This window comes from Diadema setosum, chromosome 16, assembly GCF_964275005.1.
Source record: "Diadema setosum chromosome 16, eeDiaSeto1, whole genome shotgun sequence".
Taxonomy (NCBI): domain Eukaryota; kingdom Metazoa; phylum Echinodermata; class Echinoidea; order Diadematoida; family Diadematidae; genus Diadema; species Diadema setosum.
In genome coordinates, this window is record NC_092700.1 from 29,817,246 (window position 1) to 29,840,315 (window position 23,070).

The 23,070-nt window shown below is 39.9% G+C and overlaps 1 protein-coding gene across 1 annotated transcript in view; it reads left to right on the forward strand.

Moving 5' to 3' along the window:
* LOC140239804 (IgGFc-binding protein-like) overlaps nt 1–20,098 on the forward strand; it is a 46,836-nt gene extending 26,738 nt beyond the window's left edge. The window contains exons 28-50 of the mRNA XM_072319623.1: nt 1,028–1,235; nt 1,936–2,259; nt 2,677–2,847; nt 3,523–3,627; nt 3,933–4,168; nt 7,979–8,186; nt 8,763–9,086; nt 9,502–9,672; nt 10,348–10,452; nt 10,757–10,992; nt 11,393–11,600; nt 12,178–12,501; nt 12,916–13,174; nt 13,762–13,847; nt 14,171–14,406; nt 14,807–15,014; nt 15,593–15,916; nt 16,328–16,498; nt 17,169–17,273; nt 17,586–17,821; nt 18,225–18,432; nt 19,008–19,331; nt 19,920–20,098. Of these exons, the coding sequence (XP_072175724.1) occupies nt 1,028–1,235; nt 1,936–2,259; nt 2,677–2,847; nt 3,523–3,627; nt 3,933–4,168; nt 7,979–8,186; nt 8,763–9,086; nt 9,502–9,672; nt 10,348–10,452; nt 10,757–10,992; nt 11,393–11,600; nt 12,178–12,501; nt 12,916–13,174; nt 13,762–13,847; nt 14,171–14,406; nt 14,807–15,014; nt 15,593–15,916; nt 16,328–16,498; nt 17,169–17,273; nt 17,586–17,821; nt 18,225–18,432; nt 19,008–19,331; nt 19,920–20,098 (4,956 nt within the window). The remainder of the gene's footprint in view (nt 1–1,027; nt 1,236–1,935; nt 2,260–2,676; nt 2,848–3,522; nt 3,628–3,932; nt 4,169–7,978; nt 8,187–8,762; nt 9,087–9,501; nt 9,673–10,347; nt 10,453–10,756; nt 10,993–11,392; nt 11,601–12,177; nt 12,502–12,915; nt 13,175–13,761; nt 13,848–14,170; nt 14,407–14,806; nt 15,015–15,592; nt 15,917–16,327; nt 16,499–17,168; nt 17,274–17,585; nt 17,822–18,224; nt 18,433–19,007; nt 19,332–19,919) is intronic.
* Nucleotides 20,099–23,070: the final 2,972 nt, after the last annotated feature.

Below are 23,070 nucleotides of genomic sequence, written 5' to 3' on the forward strand. Positions count from 1 at the left end.
TACACTTTTCTACGCCTGTGAAACCTGGACCATATAAAGCAGACATGGCCGAGAGCTGGACCATTTCACACAACCTGTCTCCTCAGACTAATAAAGATCAGATGGCAGAATCACATTCCCGACACAGAAATCCTCACCAGTGCCATTATGACCAGCATTCACACTTTCCTTAGGAAGGCACAAGCAAGATGGGCAAGACATGTCCCACAAATGGATGACCAACGCATCCCCAAGGTCCTTCTGTATAGTGAACTAGCAGAAGGGAAATGCCAAGATGGACGTCCCAAGCTCCACTTCAAAGATCACCAAAAGGCCACCCTGAAGAGCCTCAAAATTCCTGTCGGAACTTAGGAAGACCTTGCCTTAGACAGACCACTATGGCGTTGTCTGATCAGTAGTGGTGCCAAGTCAGCCAAACAGCATCGCAGAGCCACAGTCGAAAACAACGGGTAGCAAGGAAAGCGAGAGCAGCTAGATACTCGCGACCACCCAATTAACCACCGGCTTAAAGTGTGAAATTGGCGGCCGACAGTTCTGAGCTCAGATTGGACATATCAGTCACCTCCGAACACACTAGGCCAAGCCACAACAACAACAACAACCACTACAAAAAAGAAGCCAATGATGAGGGCTATTGCCCTTAGCCTACTAATGTCAAACAGATGTTTTTACTGCAACTGATTGACAAATTGCCCTGCATCGACGTCAATAAGCACTGACTTGTCAGTGTTTTAATAGTAGCCATAATCTAAAAAAAAAAAAAAAAAAAATCATGGGCGTACATACTCGAGCAGGATTAGAACTCCCGAGGTAAAAACATCTCGACGGAAGAATATCATGAATTTGAATAGACGTTTTACTGTATAAATTATTGAAAGTGGGCAGCACTACCCAAGGATATTTGAAAAGATAAATTTATTACGTTTACATGGGTAAGCTCTAAGTAAGTCGCTTGAACCCCCCCCCCCCCCCAAAAAAAAAATGGAGCTATTAATGTTGCTTTTCAATTTAATCTTTTATCATGAAGCACAACCGTGTCGACATAGACGGAGAGCCATACACCGCACCAGTGCAGAAATACAATCCTACCTTCGACATCTTTGTTGACGGTATCTTCGTCGTCTATTACGCACCCGACATCCGCCTGGAAGTCCGTTTCGTCCCCTTCGACTTGCACTACTTCAGCGTTCGGGTTGCCTACGAGATATACTACAACAGCACAGAGGGACTGTGCGGTAATCCACACGTTTCCATTTCTCCTAGCTTGGGGTAGATAAGAAAGCGTGTCTTTTCGTTTGGTATGCTTGAAAAGAAGAATGCCTTTTATATTGATTTATAGAGCGGAGTAGATATCTTTCTAAGATTTATAACTCAATATAAGCGTCTAGGGCAATTACTCTCTGGGCAATTACCCTGGAACCTTCCCTTCACCCTAACCCTAACCCTAATCCTAATCTTGAACCTAATTCTAGCCCTAACCAAAACGCTAACCCTAAACCTAACCCTAACCCAAATCTTTTCTCTAACTAACGGGGATTGCCCTGATACGGAATATAAGTTTTTAGAACAGTGACATTCAAAACTTCGAAAAAGATAAACGGGTAAGTGTTGATTTGACATACGGCACTGATCCTCAGTAGATAGTAAATGATAAATTTCTTATTGCGATGACATGTCCAAGAAGGGGTGGGGTTGGGTTTCAGCTGCATACTCATAGATGTATCGCGAGAAAATGTAAGAGATTAAAGACGAAGCAAATTACGTTCCGCTTGAGGTGGTCTAGTATTTGCCTTAATGTGTGTAACTCAAAATCACATGAATGATCAACTTGTGCTAGTCTATTTCTTTTGTTTTGTGTTTGTTTTTGTTTTTTCACCAAGAATATTATGCATTTTTATGCTTAAACTGAACAAAAACAAACAAACAAACAAACAGGGATCTGTGGCGTCAATGAGACAACGTGTGAAGAGGATAATGACTGCTGTGAATGGGTACCGATCGAAGAACGGAGAGATTGTGGCTGCGACACGCCTGTACCTCCTTGCCTGAACCCACCCGATGTGGACTGGTGCAAACTGCTGTACACGCGGCCCGAATTCCAAGTGTGTCACGAGGTTGTTTCCCCAGACCCATTCTTCAGGAACTGCCTCTACGACGAGTGTTTCTCCAACGAAACTACGTGCGACGCATTCGAGTACTACGCCATTGCGTGTGCTAGAGCTGGTGTGTGTATCGACTGGCGAGAGGATGACTTTTGTCGTAAGTTCTTATCATTCAGTCATCGGTATAATTTTTTTCCCCTTTTTTTTTCTTTTTTTTTTAAACAAATGGAGCGTGTCATCATGGTCTGTTTGAAACAAACATGAAGTTTTGTTGTGTTTATGTATCAATATACTGAAATTTGTTTGGGACTGTTTGGAATTTGCTTTTCCACACACTTTCTCCGTCAGTATAGAATCCCTGAGAACGTGTTGTAAAATATTTTACACATCCTATCAATCAAGGTAATTAAGAATGAACAAGAATTAGCGTTGTACATTTCTGTAGGTAATTTTAAGACGTTGCTATAGCCCCTTATTGTAGAGCTACTCAGTAAATAATCTAAAGCTATATGCATGTAATCCACACGTCTGATACCTGTCTGATACTGTTGATTGCTGTTTATCAACCCACCAGCATTCCACTGTGAGGAACCTATGGAATACCACGAGTGTGAATGTATTCCGTCTCCACATGACCAGTGTACACGTTTCCATGACGACAACAAAGAATGTCCTGTCGAGCGAGTCAATGGCTGTTTCTGTCCTGAAGGAACCATGCTCGTTGATGACGAATGTGTGCCCTGTTGTAAGTATTCACAATCTTGGAGATCCTTGACATTGAACAACGACGCAAAATTTTACGCAAGAGTAGTAACGAGATGCCAAGAGCTGATGCGGATTCAACAGATTTTTGTATTCGTTTGAAATGTGAGACTACTTGGTATTTCGAAATATACATGATTATAAACATGCTAGTGTATGCGTTGCAGGAACTCTGGTAAAAGAAAACGAACTTTAGTTCAAAGGAAGTGTCAATTAGACAGATAGATAAATAGAATGAAAAATGAGAAACAAGCGAGACAAGCGGATATGGGCTGAGATAAATCCAGAAATGTTTCCAATATAGACAGGTTAGATAGCCACACTGAAAACAGATAGCATGTATATACATTATGTTGCGCCTATTGCTTCGCGTAAAAGTTTATTTTTAATTCATGAGAATATCTTAAAGAATATAATCTTAACCTATGTTAAAGGTCCACTGGTTGTCTTCATCGGAATTAAAGCGATCAGAGTGACGTCACGAGAGACGAAGTCAAGAAATCAATGAAACTCGCTTTCTTTAAGGCTATCGTCGGAACACCCAAATGAGGTCCCTCGCAAAGATTTAAGTTGTGTAAAGATCAATAATATAAAGTTGAAATTCTTACAGCACTTCGGTTTGTTGTACTTGTGAACAAAAAATTTCTCTGTTTTACAGCCACACCCACAGAATCCGTCTCCACGCCTACGACGAGGCCTGCCACCACCGCGCCCCCTACACCCACTTTCACACCAACAGCTTATGTACCACCGCGCAATGAATGTAAGTAATCGAAAAATTATTCCAACCTTAAAACCATTTTGATCGTACCGGTAGCTGCCTGGCCAGGAGTCGCTTTCACATTTTTCTATATGATTGAAATTGTTAGAGGTTCGAAGTCTGAAATTTTTGAAATTTAGCTTTTTTTTTGTTCAAAGGCATCTCAGAGAAGGCATTTTTGGAAGTTGCCTTTCAGTCAGAAATGCATAATTTACTTTTATTATTACACTAAGAAATCTAAACCTTATTTCTTGTGCCATGACACCCCAAAACACATTAACATCAATACTCGTGCTCTGTTCTTCAAGGTATCTGCACGGGATACGGCGATCCTCACTACAGAGACTTCAATGGTAACGACTTTGATCACCAGGGCAACTGCACGTACGTTCTGAGCGAAGATTCCAGCAAACCACCAAAGTACACGGTACTCATCACCAACGTGGAGTGTGAACGGTTCCCCGGAACCACGTGTCCTAAGCAGCTTACAATCATATACGGAGGGCATACGGTCGTACTGTTGTCTGACCACACGTCCGGAGGGGTAGGTATAACGTGTTTCGATATTTTTCGAGTACCTCATAGTTCCGAATAATACTGATCCATTTCTTTCTACTCGGGTACACCGACTGCCGCGCTGCTGTTGCACTATTGTTGAACGAACTACTGGCTTAAGTAGGAATCAACGTATGGGTGGAACAAGAATATGAATCACGACAGCGATAATCCTAAAACTTAACTTAGGAAAAGTAACAATGAGGGTTATTAGGATTAGACAGCTACTATCAAACAAGATTACTGTATTATGAAGATCAACAAAGGATATTTCAAACGATGAATTTACTGCTGTTACACATGAAATTTCAAAAGAAGTCGTTTGAATCCTGCAATGTCAATTAAGTTGCTGACTGCTTTTTCATCAAATCTTATATCATAAAGCACAACCGTGTCGACATAGACGGAGACCCATATACTGCACCCGTGGGCGATTTCAATCCTACCTTCGACATCTGGGTTGACGGTATCTTCGTCGTCTATTACGCACCCGAAATCCGCCTGGAAGTCCGTTTTGTCCCCTTCGACTTGCACTACTTCAGCGTTCGGGTTGCCTACGAGATATACTACAACAGCACTGAGGGACTGTGCGGTAATCCACACATTTCCTTTTTTTCCTAGTTTGGGGTAGATTGAAAAGTTTATTTTTTCGTTTTTATTGGAGTGAATTTGAGTGGTAAGCTTCAACAAGAAGTATGTCTATTGATTCATTGATTGAGTAGTTATCTTTCTATTATCTATAAGTGAATACCGTTTTAGAAACAGTGATATTGGAAAACCAAAACGAACAAACATTAAATAAATGAGTATCTGTTGACTCATAAAAACATACTGCACTGATTCTCGGAATATAAAGGACTGACAAATTACACCTGTGCCAGGCAAATCAAGGCCAACTCCAAACTTAGTTCATTTAGTAATAAATACCCATAGAAATCGAAGAAATTTAATTCTTTTTTTTTCCAACTCAAACTAGAGTACGTTTTACCCATTTGATCTCTTACGCTCCAAAAGTTGGTCTATTATTTGCTACAATGCGTGCCACTTTTAACCTTTTTTTTTCCATTTACACAAAATTACATGTATGGGCAATTTTTGCTACGATTTTTGCTCTTCACCGAGAATATTATAAATAGTCTATACTTAAACTAAACCATTACAAACAAACAGGGATCTGTGGCGTCAATGAGACAACGTGTGAAGAGGATAATAACTGCTGTGAATGGGTACCGATCAAGGAACGGAGAGATTGTGGCTGCGGCGAGCCTGTACCTCGTTGCCCGAACCCACCCGATGTGGACTGGTGCAAACTGCTGTACACGCTGCCCGAATTCCAAGTGTGTCACGAGGTTGTTTCACCAGACCCATTCTTTAAGAATTGCCTGTACGACGAGTGTTTCTCCAACGAAACTACGTGCGACGCATTCGAGTACTACGCCATCGCGTGTGCTAGAGCTGGTGTGTGTATCGACTGGCGAGAGGAAGACTTTTGTCGTAAGTTCTTATCATTTAGTCATCAGTATAATTTTTTTCTTTTTTTCTTTTTTTTTACAAATGGAGCGTGTCATCATGTTCTGTTCGAAACAAACATAAAGTTTTGTTGTGTTTATGTATCAATATACTGAAATTTGTTTGGGACTGTTTGGAATTTGCTTTTCCACAAAATTTCTCCGTTAGTATAGAATCCCTGAGAACGTGTTGTAAAATATTTTACACATCCTATCAATCAAGGTAATTAAGAATGAACAAGAAGTTGCGTTACATTTCTGTAGGTAATTTTAAGACGTTGCTACAGCCCCTTATTGTAGAGCTACTCAGTAAATAATCTAAAGCTATTTTTGCATGTAATCCACACGTCTGATACCTGTCTTATACTATTAGTTGATTGTTGTTTATTAACCCACCAGCATTCCACTGTGAGGAACCTATGGAATACCACGAGTGTGAATGTATTCCGTCTCCACATGACCAGTGTACACGTTTCCATGACGACAACAAAGAATGTCCTGTTGAGCGAGTCAATGGCTGTTTCTGTCCTGAAGGAACCATGCTCGTTGATGACGAATGTGTGCCCTGTTGTAAGTATTCAAAGTCTTGGAGATCCTTGACATTGAACAACGACGCAAAATTTTACGCAAGAGTAGTAACGAGATGCCAAGAGCTGATGCGGACTCAACAGATTTTTGTATTCGTTTGAAATGTGAGACTACTTGGTATTTCGAAATATACATGATTATAAACATGCTAGTGTATGCGTTGCAGGAACTCTGGTAAAAGAAAACAAACTTTAGTTCAAAGGAAGTGTCAATTAGACAGATTGATAAATAGAATGAAAAATGGGAAACAAGCGAGACAAGCAGATATGGGCTGAGATAAATCCAGAAATGTTTCCAATATAGACATGATAGATAGCCACACTGAAAATAGATAGCATGTACATTATGTTGCGCCTATTGCTTCGCGTAAAAGTGTATTTTCAATTCATGAGAATATCTTAAAGAGTAATCTTAACCTATGTTAAAGGTCCACTGGTTGTCTTCATCGGAATTAAAGCGATCAGAGTGATGTCACGAGAGACGAAGTCAAGAGATCAGGGAAACTCGCTTTCTTTAAGGCTATCGTCGGAACACCCAAATGAGGTCCCTCGCTAAAGACTTAAGTTGTCTAAAGATCAATAACATAAAGTTGACATTTTTACTGCAGTTAGGCTTGTTGTAGGTGTCAACAAAACATTTCTCTGTTTTACAGCCACACCCACAGAATCCGTCTCCACGCCTACGACGAGGCCTACCACCACCGCGCCCCCTACACCCACTTTCACACCAACAGCTTATATACCACCGCGCAATGAATGTAAGTGATCGAAAAATTATTCCAACCTGAACCAATAAGTCGTACTGGTAGCTGCCTGGCCAGGATACACTTTAACAGTTGTCTGTGTGATTGGAATTGTTACAGGCTAAAGGTTTGAAGTCTGAAAAATCTTTCCAATTTAGTTGTTTTTTGTTCAAAGGCATCTCAGAGAAGGCATGTTTGGAAGTTGCTTGTCAGTCAGAAATGCGTAATTTACTTTTCTTATTGAATTAAGAAATCTAAGCCTTATTGCTTCTGTCCGTGACACTCCTAAACACATTAACAGCGATACCCGTACTCTGTTCTTCAAGGTATTTGCACGGGATACGGCGATCCTCACTACAGAGACTTCAATGGTAACGACTTTGATCACCAAGGCAACTGCACCTACGTTCTGAGCGAAGACTCCAGCAAACCACCAAAGTACACGGTACTCATCACCAACGTGGAGTGTGAACGGTTCCCCGGAACCACGTGTCCTAAGCAGCTTACAATCATCTACGGAGGGCATACGGTCGTACTGTTGTCTGACCACACGTCCGGAGGGGTAGGTGTAACGTGTTATGATGTTTTTCGAGTACCTCATAGTTCCGAAGAATACTGATCGATCTCTTTCTACTCGGGTACACCGACTGCCGCGCTGCTGTTGCACTATAGTTGAACGAACTACTGGCTTATAAGTAGGAATCAATGTATGGGTGCAACAAGAATATGAATCACGACAGTGATAATCCTAAAACTTAACTTAGGAAAAGTAACAATGAGGGTTATTAGGATTATACAGCTACTATCAAACAACATTTCTGTATTGTGAAGATCAACAAAGGATATTTCAAACGATGAATTTACTGCTGTTACACAGGAAATTTCAAAAGAAGTCGTTTGAATCCTGCAATGTCAATTAAGTTGCTGACTGTGCTTTTTCATCAAATCTTATATCATAAAGCACAACCGTGTCGACATAGACGGAGACCCATATACTGCACCCGTGAGCGATTTCAATCCTACCTTCGACATCTGGGTTGACGGTATCTTCGTCGTCTATTACGCACCCGAAATCCGCCTGGAAGTCCGTTTTGTCCCCTTCGACTTGCACTACTTCAGCGTTCGGGTTGCCTACGAGATATACTACAACAGCACAGAGGGACTGTGCGGTAATCCACACATTTCCTTTTTTTCCTAGTTTGGGGTAGATTGAAAAGTTTATTTTTTCGTTTTTATTGGAGTGAATTTGAGTGGTAAGCTTCAACAAGAAGTATGTCTATTGATTCATTGATTGAGTAGTTATCTTTCTATTATCTATAAGTGAATACCGTTTTAGAAACAGTGATATTGGAAAACCAAAACGAACAAACATTAAATAAATGAGTAACTGTTGACTCATAAAAACATACTGCACTGATTCTCGGAATATAAAGGACTGACAAATTACACCTGTGCCAGGCAAATCAAGGCCAACTCCAAACTTAGTTCATTTAGTAATAAATACCCATAGAAATCGAAGAAATTTAATTCTTTTTTTTTTCAACTCAAACTAGAGTACGTTTTACCCATTTGATCTCTTATGCTCCAAAAGTTGGTCTATTATTTGCTACAATGCGTGCCACTTTTAAGCTTTTTTTCTATTTACACAAAATTACATGTATGAGCAATTTTTGCTACGATTTTTGCTTTTCACCGAGAATATTATAAATAGTCTATACTTAAACTAAACCAATACAAACAAACAGGGATCTGTGGCGTCAATGAGACAACGTGTGAAGAGGATAATAACTGTTGTGAATGGGTACCGATCAAGGAACGGAGAGATTGTGGCTGCGGCGAGCCTGTACCTCGTTGCCCGAACCCACCCGATGTGGACTGGTGCAAACTGCTGTACACGCTGCCCGAATTCCAAGTGTGTCACGAGGTTGTTTCCCCAGACCCATTCTTCAGGAACTGCCTCTACGACGAGTGTTTCTCCAACGAAACTACGTGCGACGCATTCGAGTACTACGCCATCGCGTGTGCTAGAGCTGGTGTGTGTATCGACTGGCGAGAGGAAGACTTTTGTCGTAAGTTCTTATCATTCAGTCATCAGTATAATTTTTTTCTTTTTTTCTTTTTTTTTTTACAAATGGAGCGTGTCATCATGTTCTGTTCGAAACAAACATAAAGTTTTGTTGTGTTTATGTATCAATATACTGAAATTTGTTTGGGACTGTTTGGAATTTGCTTTTCCACATACTTTCTCCGTCAGTATAGAATCCCTGAGAACGTGTTGTAAAATATTTTACACATCCTATCAATCAAGCTAATTAAGAATTAACAAGAATTAGCGTTACATTTCTCTAGGTAATTTTAAGACGTTGCTATAGCCCCTTATTGTAGAGCTACTCAGTAAATAATCTAAAGCTATTTTTGCATGTAATCCACACGTCTGATACCTGTCTTATACTATTAGTTGATTGTTGTTTATTAACCCACCAGCATTCCACTGTGAGGAACCTATGGAATACCACGAGTGTGAATGTATTCCGTCTCCACATGACCAGTGTACACGTTTCCATGACGACAACAAAGAATGTCCTGTTGAGCGAGTCAATGGCTGTTTCTGTCCTGAAGGAACCATGCTCGTTGATGACGAATGTGTGCCCTGTTGTAAGTATTCAAAATCTTGGAGATCCTTGACATTGAACAACGACGCAAAATTTTACGCAAGAGTAGTAACGAGATGCCAAGAGCTGATGCGGATTCAACAGATTTTTGTATTCGTTTGAAATGTGAGACTACTTGGTATTTCGAAATATACATGATTATAAACATGCTAGTGTATGCGTTGCAGGAACTCTGGTAAAAGAAAACGAACTTTAGTTCAAAGGAAGTGTCAATTAGACAGATAGATAAATAGAATGAAAAATGAGAAACAAGCGAGACAAGCGGATATGGGCTGAGATAAATCCAGAAATGTTTCCAATATAGACATGATAGATAGCCACACTGAAAACAGATAGCATGTATATACATTATGTTGCGCCTATTGCTTCGCGTAAAAGTTTATTTTTAATTCATGAGAATATCTTAAAGAATATAATCTTAACCTATGTTGAAGGTCCACTGGTTGTCTTCATCGGAATTAAAGCGATCAAAGTGACGTCACGAGAGACGAAGTCAAGAAATCAATGAAACTCGCTTTCTTTAAGGCTATCGTCGGAACACCCAAATGAGGTCCCTCGCAAAGATTTAAGTTGTGTAAAGATCAATAATATAAAGTTGACATTCTTACAGCACTTCGGTTTGTTGTACTTGTGAACAAAAAATTTCTCTGTTTTACAGCCACACCCACAGAATCCGTCTCCACGCCTACGACGAGGCCTGCCACCACCGCGCCCCCTACACCCACTTTCACACCAACAGCTTATGTACCACCGCGCAATGAATGTAAGTAATCGAAAAATTATTCCAACCTTAAAACCATTTTGATCGTACCGGTAGCTGCCTGGCCAGGAGTCGCTTTCACATTTTTCTATATGATTGAAATTGTTAGAGGTTCGAAGTCTGAAATTTTTGAAATTTAGCTTTTTTTTGTTCAAAGGCATCTCAGAGAAGGCATGTTTGGAAGTTGCCTTTCAGTCAGAAATGCATAATTTACTTTTGTTATTACACTAAGAAATCTAAACCTTATTTCTTCCGCCATGACACCCCAAAACACATTAACATCAATACTCGTGCTCTGTTCTTCAAGGTATCTGCACGGGATACGGCGATCCTCACTACAGAGACTTCAATGGTAACGACTTTGATCACCAGGGCAACTGCACGTACGTTCTGAGCGAAGATTCCAGCAAACCACCAAAGTACACGGTACTCATCACCAACGTGGAGTGTGAACGGTTCCCCGGAACCACGTGTCCTAAGCAGCTTACAATCATATACGGAGGGCATACGGTCGTACTGTTGTCTGACCATACGTCCGGAGGGGTAGGTATAACGTGTTTCGATATTTTTCGAGTACCTCATAGTTCCGAATAATACTGATCCATTTCTTTCTACTCGGGTACACCGACTGCCGCGCTGCTGTTGCACTATTGTTGAACGAACTACTGGCTTAAGTAGGAATCAACGTATGGGTGCAACAAGAATAATATATGAATCACGACAGCGATAATCCTAAAACTTAACTTAGGAAAAGTAACAATGAGGGTTATTAGGATTAGACAGCTACTATCAAACAAGATTACTGTATTGTGAAGATCAACAAAGGATATTTCAAACGATGAATTTACTGCTGTTACACATGAAATTTCAAAAGAAGTCGTTTGAATCCTGCAATGTCAATTAAGTTGCTGACTGCTTTTTCATCAAATCTTATATCATAAAGCACAACCGTGTCGACATAGACGGAGACCCATATACTGCACCCGTGGGCGATTTCAATCCTACCTTCGACATCTGGGTTGACGGTATCTTCGTCGTCTATTACGCACCCGAAATCCGCCTGGAAGTCCGTTTTGTCCCCTTCGACTTGCACTACTTCAGCGTTCGGGTTGCCTACGAGATATACTACAACAGCACAGAGGGACTGTGCGGTAATCCACACATTTCCTTTTTTTCCTAGTTTGGGGTAGATTGAAAAGTTTATTTTTTCGTTTTTATTGGAGTGAATTTGAGTGGTAAGCTTCAACAAGAAGTATGTCTATTGATTCATTGATTGAGTAGTTATCTTTCTATTATCTATAAGTGAATACCGTTTTAGAAACAGTGATATTGGAAAACCAAAACGAACAAACATTAAATAAATGAGTAACTGTTGACTCATAAAAACATACTGCACTGATTCTCGGAATATAAAGGACTGACAAATTACACCTGTGCCAGGCAAATCAAGGCCAACTCCAAACTTAGTTCATTTAGTAATAAATACCCATAGAAATCGAAGAAATTTAATTCTTTTTTTTTTTCAACTCAAACTAGAGTACGTTTTACCCATTTGATCTCTTATGCTCCAAAAGTTGGTCTATTATTTGCTACAATGCGTGCCACTTTTAAGCTTTTTTTCTATTTACACAAAATTACATGTATGAGCAATTTTTGCTACGATTTTTGCTTTTCACCGAGAATATTATAAATAGTCTATACTTAAACTAAACCAATACAAACAAACAGGGATCTGTGGCGTCAATGAGACAACGTGTGAAGAGGATAATAACTGTTGTGAATGGGTACCGATCAAGGAACGGAGAGATTGTGGCTGCGGCGAGCCTGTACCTCGTTGCCCGAACCCACCCGATGTGGACTGGTGCAAACTGCTGTACACGCTGCCCGAATTCCAAGTGTGTCACGAGGTGGTTTCCCCAGACCCATTCTTCAGGAACTGCCTCTACGACGAGTGTTTCTCCAACGAAACTACGTGCGACGCATTCGAGTACTACGCCATCGCGTGTGCTAGAGCTGGTGTGTGTATCGACTGGCGAGAGGAAGACTTTTGTCGTAAGTTCTTATCATTCAGTCATCAGTATAATTTTTTTCTTTTTTTCTTTTTTTTTTACAAATGGAGCGTGTCATCATGTTCTGTTCGAAACAAACATAAAGTTTTGTTGTGTTTATGTATCAATATACTGAAATTTGTTTGGGACTGTTTGGAATTTGCTTTTCCACATACTTTCTCCGTCAGTATAGAATCCCTGAGAACGTGTTGTAAAATATTTTACACATCCTATCGATCAAGCTAATTAAGAATTAACAAGAATTAGCGTTACATTTCTCTAGGTAATTTTAAGACGTTGCTATAGCCCCTTATTGTAGAGCTACTCAGTAAATAATCTAAAGCTATTTTTGCATGTAATCCACACGTCTGATACCTGTCTTATACTATTAGTTGATTGTTGTTTATTAACCCACCAGCATTCCACTGTGAGGAACCTATGGAATACCACGAGTGTGAATGTATTCCGTCTCCACATGACCAGTGTACACGTTTCCATGACGACAACAAAGAATGTCCTGTTGAGCGAGTCAATGGCTGTTTCTGTCCTGAAGGAACCATGCTCGTTGATGACGAATGTGTGCCCTGTTGTAAGTATTCAAAATCTTGGAGATCCTTGACATTGAACAACGACGCAAAATTTTACGCAAGAGTAGTAACGAGATGCCAAGAGCTGATGCGGATTCAACAGATTTTTGTATTCGTTTGAAATGTGAGACTACTTGGTATTTCGAAATATACATGATTATAAACATGCTAGTGTATGCGTTGCAGGAACTCTGGTAAAAGAAAACGAACTTTAGTTCAAAGGAAGTGTCAATTAGACAGATTGATAAATAGAATGAAAAATGAGAAACAAGCGAGACAAGCGGATATGGGCTGAGATAAATCCAGAAATGTTTCCAATATAGACATGATAGATAACCACACTGAAAACAGATAGCATGTATATACATTATGTTGCGCCTATTGCTTCGCGTAAAAGTTTATTTTTAATTCATGAGAATATCTTAAAGAATATAATCTTAACCTATGTTGAAGGTCCACTGGTTGTCTTCATCGGAATTAAAGCGATCAAAGTGACGTCACGAGAGACGAAGTCAAGAAATCAATGAAACTCGCTTTCTTTAAGGCTATCGTCGGAACACCCAAATGAGGTCCCTCGCAAAGATTTAAGTTGTGTAAAGATCAATAATATAAAGTTGACATTCTTACAGCACTTCGGTTTGTTGTACTTGTGAACAAAAAATTTCTCTGTTTTACAGCCACACCCACAGAATCCGTCTCCACGCCTACGACGAGGCCTGCCACCACCGCGCCCCCTACACCCACTTTCACACCAACAGCTTATGTACCACCGCGCAATGAATGTAAGTAATCGAAAAATTATTCCAACCTTAAAACCATTTTGATCGTACCGGTAGCTGCCTGGCCAGGAGTCGCTTTCACATTTTTCTATATGATTGAAATTGTTAGAGGTTCGAAGTCTGAAATTTTTGAAATTTAGCTTTTTTTTGTTCAAAGGCATCTCAGAGAAGGCATGTTTGGAAGTTGCCTTTCAGTCAGAAATGCATAATTTACTTTTGTTATTACACTAAGAAATCTAAACCTTATTTCTTCCGCCATGACACCCCAAAACACATTAACATCAATACTCGTGCTCTGTTCTTCAAGGTATCTGCACGGGATACGGCGATCCTCACTACAGAGACTTCAATGGTAACGACTTTGATCACCAGGGCAACTGCACGTACGTTCTGAGCGAAGATTCCAGCAAACCACCAAAGTACACGGTACTCATCACCAACGTGGAGTGTGAACGGTTCCCCGGAACCACGTGTCCTAAGCAGCTTACAATCATATACGGAGGGCATACGGTCGTACTGTTGTCTGACCATACGTCCGGAGGGGTAGGTATAACGTGTTTCGATATTTTTCGAGTACCTCATAGTTCCGAATAATACTGATCCATTTCTTTCTACTCGGGTACACCGACTGCCGCGCTGCTGTTGCACTATTGTTGAACGAACTACTGGCTTAAGTAGGAATCAACGTATGGGTGCAACAAGAATAATATATGAATCACGACAGCGATAATCCTAAAACTTAACTTAGGAAAAGTAACAATGAGGGTTATTAGGATTAGACAGCTACTATCAAACAAGATTACTGTATTGTGAAGATCAACAAAGGATATTTCAAACGATGAATTTACTGCTGTTACACATGAAATTTCAAAAGAAGTCGTTTGAATCCTGCAATGTCAATTAAGTTGCTGACTGCTTTTTCATCAAATCTTATATCATAAAGCACAACCGTGTCGACATAGACGGAGACCCATATACTGCACCCGTGGGCGATTTCAATCCTACCTTCGACATCTGGGTTGACGGTATCTTCGTCGTCTATTACGCACCCGAAATCCGCCTGGAAGTCCGTTTTGTCCCCTTCGACTTGCACTACTTCAGCGTTCGGGTTGCCTACGAGATATACTACAACAGCACAGAGGGACTGTGCGGTAATCCACACATTTCCTTTTTTTCCTAGTTTGAGGTAGATTGAAAAGTTTATTTTTTCGTTTTTATTGGAGTGAATTTGAGTGGTAAGCTTCAACAAGAAGTATGTCTATTGATTCATTGATTGAGTAGTTATCTTTCTATTATCTATAAGTGAATACCGTTTTAGAAACAGTGATATTGGAAAACCAAAACGAACAAACATTAAATAAATGAGTAACTGTTGACTCATAAAAACATACTGCACTGATTCTCGGAATATAAAGGACTGACAAATTACACCTGTGCCAGGCAAATCAAGGCCAACTCCAAACTTAGTTCATTTAGTAATAAATACCCATAGAAATCGAAGAAATTTAATTCTTATTTTTTTCAACTCAAACTAGAGTACGTTTTACCCATTTGATCTCTTACGCTCCAAAAGTTGGTCTATTATTTGCTACAATGCGTGCCACTTTTAACCTTTTTTTTTCCATTTACACAAAATTACATGTATGAGCAATTTTTGCTACGATTTTTGCTTTTCACCGAGAATATTATAAATAGTCTATACTTAAACTAAACCGATACAAACAAACAGGGATCTGTGGCGTCAATGAGACAACGTGTGAAGAGGATAATAACTGCTGTGAATGGGTACCGATCAAGGAACGGAGAGATTGTGGCTGCGGCGAGCCTGTACCTCGTTGCCCGAACCCACCTGATGTGGACTGGTGCAAACTGCTGTACACGCTGCCCGAATTCCAAGTGTGTCACGAGGTTGTTTCCCCAGACCCATTCTTCAGGAACTGCCTCTACGACGAGTGTTTCTCCAACGAAACTACGTGCGACGCATTCGAGTACTACGCCATCGCGTGTGCTAGAGCTGGTGTGTGTATCGACTGGCGAGAGGAAGACTTTTGTCGTAAGTTCTTATCATTCAGTCATCAATATAATTTTTTTCTTTTTTTCTTTTTTTACAAATGGAGCGTGTCATCATGTTCTGTTCGAAACAAACATAAAGTTTTGTTGTGTTTATGTATCAATATACTGAAATTTGTTTGGGACTGTTTGGAATTTGCTTTTCCACATAATTTCTCCGTTAGTATAGAATCCCTGAGAACGTGTTGTAAAATATTTTACACATCCTATCAATCAAGCTAATTAAGAATGAACAAGAAGTTGCGTTACATTTCTGTAGGTAATTTTAAGACGTTGCTACAGCCCCTTATTGTAGAGCTACTCAGTAAATAATCTAAAGCTGTTTTTGCATGTAATCCACACGTCTGATACCTGTCTTATATTATTAGTTGATTGTTGTTTATTAACCCACCAGCATTCCACTGTGAGGAACCTATGGAATACCACGAGTGTGAATGTATTCCGTCTCCACATGACCAGTGTACACGTTTCCATGACGACAACAAAGAATGTCCTGTTGAGCGAGTCAATGGCTGTTTCTGTCCTGAAGGAACCATGCTCGTTGATGACGAATGTGTGCCCTGTTGTAAGTATTCAAAATCTTGGAGATCCTTGACATTGAACAACGACGCAAAATTTTACGCAAGAGTAGTAACGAGATGCCAAGAGCTGATGCGGACTCAACAGATTTTTGTATTCGTTTGAAATGTGAGACTACTTGGTATTTCGAAATATACATGATTATAAACATGCTAGTGTATGCGTTGCAGGAACTCTGGTAAAAGAAAACAAACTTTAGTTCAAAGGAAGTGTCAATTAGACAGATTGATAAATAGAATGAAAAATGGGAAACAAGCGAGACAAGCAGATATGGGCTGAGATAAATCCAGAAATGTTTCCAATATAGACATGATAGATAGCCACACTGAAAATAGATAGCATGTACATTATGTTGCGCCTATTGCTTCGCGTAAAAGTGTATTTTCAATTCATGAGAATATCTTAAAGAGTAATCTTAACCTATGTTAAAGGTCCACTGGTTGTCTTCATCGGAATTAAAGCGATCAGAGTGATGTCACGAGAGACGAAGTCAAGAGATCAGGGAAACTCGCTTTCTTTAAGGCTATCGTCGGAACACCCAAATGAGGTCCCTCGCTAAAGACTTAAGTTGTCTAAAGATCAATAACATAAAGTTGACATTTTTACTGCAGTTAGGCTTGTTGTAGGTGTCAACAAAACATTTCTCTGTTTTACAGCCACACCCACAGAATCCGTCTCCACGCCTACGACGAGGCCTACCACCACCGCGCCCCCTACACCCACTTTCACACCAACAGCTTATATACCACCGCGCAATGAATGTAAGTGATCGAAAAATTATTCCAACCTGAACCAATAAGTCGTACTGGTAGCTGCCTGGCCAGGATACACTTTAACAGTTGTCTGTGTGATTGGAATTGTTACAGGCTAAAGGTTTGAAGTCTGAAAAGTCTTTCCAATTTAGTTATTTTTTTGTTCAAAGGCATCTCAGAGAAGGCATGTTTGGAAGTTGCCTTTCAGTCAGACATGCGTAATTTACTTTTGTTATTACACTAAGAAATGTAAACCTTATCACTTCCGTCCTTGACACCCCTAAACTCATTAACATCGATACTCGTGCTCTGTTCTTCAAGGTATCTGCACGGGATACGGCGATCCTCACTACAGAGACTTCAATGGTAACGACTTTGATCATCAAGGCAACTGCACGTACGTTCTGAGCGAAGATTCCAGCAAACCACCAAAGTACACGGTACTCATCACCAACGTGGAGTGTGAACGGTTCCCCGGAACAACGTGTCCTAAGCAGCTTACAATCATATACGAAGGGCATACGGTCGTACTGTTGTCTGACCACACGTCCGGAGGGGTAGGTTTAACGTGTTATGATGTTTTTCGAGTACCTCATAGTTCCGAAGAATACTGATCGATCTCTTTCTACTCGGATACACCGACTGCCGCGCTGCTGTTGCACTATAGTTGAACGAACTACTGGCTTATGAGTAGGAATCAATGTATGGGTGCAACAAGAATATGAATCACGACAGTGATAATCCTAAAACTTAACTTAGGAAAAGTAACAATGATTGTTATTAGGAGTAGACAGCTACTATCAAACAAGATTACTGTATTATTTGTGAAGGTCAACAAAGGATATTTCAAACGATGAATTTACTGCTGTTACACAGGAAATTTCAAAAGAAGTCGTTTGAATCCTCCAATGTCAATTAAGTTGCTGACTGTGCTTTTTCATCAAATCTTATATCATAAAGCACAACCGTGTCGACATAGACGGAGACCCATATACTGCACCCGTGAGCGATTTCAATCCTACCTTCGACATCTGGGTTGACGGTATCTTCGTCGTCTATTACGCACCCGAAATCCGCCTGGAAGTCCGTTTCGTCCCCTTCGACTTGCACTACTTCAGCGTTCGGGTTGCCTACGAGATATACTACAACAGCACAGAGGGACTGTGCGGTAATCCACACATTTCCGTTTTTTCCTAGTTTGGGGGAGATTTAAAAGTTTATTTTTTCGTTTTTATTGGAGTGAATTTGGGTGGTAAGCTTCAAAAAGAAGTATGTCTATTGATTCACTGATTGAGTAGTTATCTTTCTATTGTCTATAACTGAATACCGTTTTAGAAACAGTGATATTGGAAAACCAAAACGAACAAACATTAAATAAATGAGTAACTGTTGACTCATAAAAACATACGGCACTGATTCTCAGAAGATAGAGGACTGACAAATTACACCTGTGCCAGGCAAATCAAGGCCAACTCCAAACTTAGTTTATTTAGTAATAAATACCCATAGAAATCAAAAAAATTTCATTCCTTTTTTTTTTCAACTCAAACTAGAGTACGTTATACCCATTCCAAAAGTTGGCCTATTATTTGCTATAATGCGTCCACTTTTAATCTTTTTTCCATCTACACAAAATTACATGAATGAACAGTATGTGCTATGTTTTCTTGCTTTTTTACCGAGAATATTATAAATAGTCTGTACTTCAACTAAACCAAAACAAACAAACAAACAAACAAACAGGGATCTGTGGCGTCAATGAGACAACGTGTGAAGAGGATAATAACTGCTGTGAATGGGTACCGATCAAGGAACGGAGAGATTGTGGCTGCGGCGTGCCTGTACCTCGTTGCCCGAACCCACCCGATGTGGACTGGTGCAAACTGCTGTACACGCTGCCCGAATTCCAAGTGTGTCACGAGTTTGTTTCACCAGACCCATTCTTCAAGAACTGCCTTTACGACGAGTGTTTCTCCAACGAAACTACGTGCGACGCATTCGAGTACTACGCCATTGCGTGTGCGAGAGCTGGTGTGTGTATCGACTGGCGAGAGGATGACTTCTGTCGTAAGTTTTTTCCTTATTATGTTCCGTTTACTGCTAAAAATTGTTACCCTTTTTTATTTTAGTGTCAGAGATGAATATTGAGCATGGACCAAGAATTAATTGCTTTAATTTTAATGGATGGGTACTTCGAAATGAAACACAACTGACTGACTTAAGGATAAGGAAAGCCATTCTTCATCTTTCCTGGACTAGGTCCCTACCCCTTATTTTGGTGGAATGAAAGATGTAAAAAATAAACTGACAACGTATCAGATGAAAATAACATTAACAAAAAGTGAAGATATAAATATGAGATGCTGTTGGTGATTACATGCTTATACACATTATTATTTTGATTATACGTGTATGATTATTTATATAATCATGTTCGCATTTTTCGATACACTTTTCTAACCTAATTTTGACGCATACAATGATACTGGTTAAACTGGTGTCTGTATCATGTTGAAATATATAAAATCTACATTTTGTACCAAAGTTTCATTTTAACGTAGAGAAACTAACTTCTTGACATCTTGTAACTCTACCACCGTCTTCAATATACTTCTCTTGTTTGTTTGTTGTTGTTTTTTTTACCACCATGACCAGCATTCCACTGTGAGGAACCTATGGAATACCACGAGTGTGAATGTATTCCGTCTCCACATGACGAGTGTACACGTTTCCATGACGACAACAAAGAATGTCCTGTTGAGCGAGTCAATGGCTGCTTCTGTCCTGAAGGAACCATGCTCGTTGATGACGAATGCGTGCCCTGTCGTAAGTAGTCGCAATAACTTCATAGATCTTCGAGGCCGGAATCGGCAAAGCTAGCTTTCAGGCTATTATGATATTGTCAAAACAGTGTCTATTAGAGATTTTAAAAAAAGAAATCAACATCAGTGTTTTCCACATTTACTAACTTTGGTGATGTCCGGCCAGTGTATCATCAGAAGAATGCAATGAATCCATGGTGTCTATATGCGATTATAATGCTCGACACTATCAGTGGCCGGATGGCCCAGCACCACCAGAAATTGATGTCGGTCCACCAACTTGAAATGATATGTTTTTGGTGGCCCGATTGGGCCACCAAATTTCATTCTCACTGAAAGAAAAGGTTAGTCTCGAGTCTTGGATTATAGCTATAAAGTACCAGTTTTTGCATATTATCCTTTTGATCAGACAATTGTTGGGTAGTTTGCACAGCACGGAATTAACGTGAACAAACAAACCTTAAATGCATGTGCATCATGTGTGTAATGAACTCCACGTAGATCGGGGGTTCGCAAAGTTCGCATTACGTACATTGTGTAAGCGATATGAAGCGGCTGTTCACCGCTTGTTTACTGGAATACAAACGTTGGCGATTTCTATCTCGATGTTGGAGATACATAATTGTGTCTACTTTTCCCGTAAGCTCCAACCATACAGTGGCAATAGTGCTTCTAGTTCTACTCAAAATGCTAAAGGCCTTCTTTTTTTCTTTCTTGACTGGGGAATAAAGCTGTTCATGATCATTATGGGAATTTATGATTGATCATAGTTTCACGTTGAAGTTTGATAAAACCATTATACCGAATGAGATGAGGTGATGATCATCAACGTCCCTTGTTTACTTCTTGTCCTTCTGCATACAAATTTCTCATCTTAACCTTCCTCAGGAGAATGTACCCTACTAGACTAGCAAAGGTTTTCTATAAAGCGTTTGACTATTCTAAACAAATCATTCGGTACCTTGACGGTAGTGAGTGTATACTCTTCATTATGAATCAAGAAATTCTATTTTGCCCCTGCAATTTCAAGTTTACACCTGTTGTCTGTGTTCATAGCTACAACTACCGTGGCTACAACACCAGAGGTGACTGGAGTAGGTAAGTACAGATAGTGCAAATTGTTCTAGATATTAGAACTTGGTAAAGGGAGATGTTGTTCACACCCATCGCTTATTCCACTGGATTAGTCGACTGCTCAAGATGACACCCTCTCAAAAACGGGGAAAAATCTTCTTCTTCTTTTTTTAACGTGAACACAATTTTCCCATCATCAGCAATGCGTAACATTGCACTCGAGTAAGTAGATTAACTAATTTCTTCATCACTAATCCACCATAGAATATATCATATCATTATGCTTAGCATGACAATCAGGCTACTACAAGAAAAAAAGTGATGTAGTGTGTGTTGTATCTTGTAATGTAATGTATTATCAATGTCCGTTATAAAATGGGCTTTAGAATCTCTGCAATCTGATCGGTTAATTGTCATGCATTGATTTTTACTGATCCACACTGGGCCATGCGTCAGGTAAAATCCCAAGGCATGGCTCAAGTCTTGTGTAGTGTTGTACGTGTACCGGACGCATGATGAGGAAGATGGTTGCATTTCATGAATTTACAGGCCTATTTTATAACACTAATGATGCACAGGCCTATTTCGTGGATGAATGAGAATTGGATGCTCTCGTTTAACTTTGGAACAGTCTAAAACCCACTCGCTGCGCTCGTGGGTTTAAACAGTTCCAAAGTTAAACTCGCGCACCCAATTCTCACCGATCCACTCTGTCCTGTGCATCATTTTGTATACTATATGTGCCACATCATCGAAGAAGCCCCACACTCTGCCCCTTGCACTCCTATTTCGCAGAGAATAGACTCATGCACTCATGCTTTGATTGACAAAAGTCCGCGATGGCCTTCGGATTTTTTCATATGTCACATTATTCGCTTCCACATACACAATGATATCAGAATTGAACTCATCATTCAACCAAGTCATATTTTGATTGTCCAGAAGCAGAAAACAAGATAAAACCATAAACGAATTATAGAACGTGTATAAAACTTACACGTTAACCCCTGGAGGACAAAAGAAAGACCGGTATACAGAAAATAATAGCCATTGAGCAATCCATTAAAAAGTTATGAATTGATATAAGTTTGGTGCCGCCATCGCTGGACGAGAAAGGTAGGTACTGTAAAACGAGAAATGTTCGCGTGCATTTTAATTTCGCAAATTTCGTGAGCGTGAAGATTCGCGAAATTAAAATGCACGCGAAAGTTCTTTTGTACACTATATGCACTGAATGCCAGTGGCAGTTCGCGAAAATTTCATGCCGCAAAAAAGGCCGTCGGCTCCTATTCGCGAAAAATTCATGCCGCGAATATATCATGTTCTACAGTATACACTTCGTGACGTCACTTTATATTCGACGATATAAACAAGAAAATATACAGAGAATATGATTTTATTTGATGAAAAATACACATTCCCTCCACCTCTTACTGACGAAATCATCGAACGGGTAACATCATTCCCTCTGCGTAAGTCAGTTGAGTCCTGTTTCATACACTGTTAGAAAAATGAAAATACATGAATGTTGAATCTATTCAATGCTATTAAAGATACATCGTTATCCATAAATGAAGTTAAAAATTGCTATAGTCTTTTCATCCTGTGATGACACTGCACCAGTACTTCAAATATTCATATGTTTAATCTTTGAACACGTCGTATCATTATCCTCAAACTTTGCTGATGTGTTCTACTGACATTGCTGCATTCCCTCATTTCCCATACATGTTCTGGTTTCATTCTAATTTAACGTCGAGACTGAATCAAAATGACCGTATTGGGCTCATTTTCATTACAATACAGATTGCACTCCACCTACCCCAGTTTGCGAGTGGACACCCTGGTGCAGTGATGATGTAAAGATCCTACCATCAGACGATGGCGAATTTGAGTACATCAAGGATTGT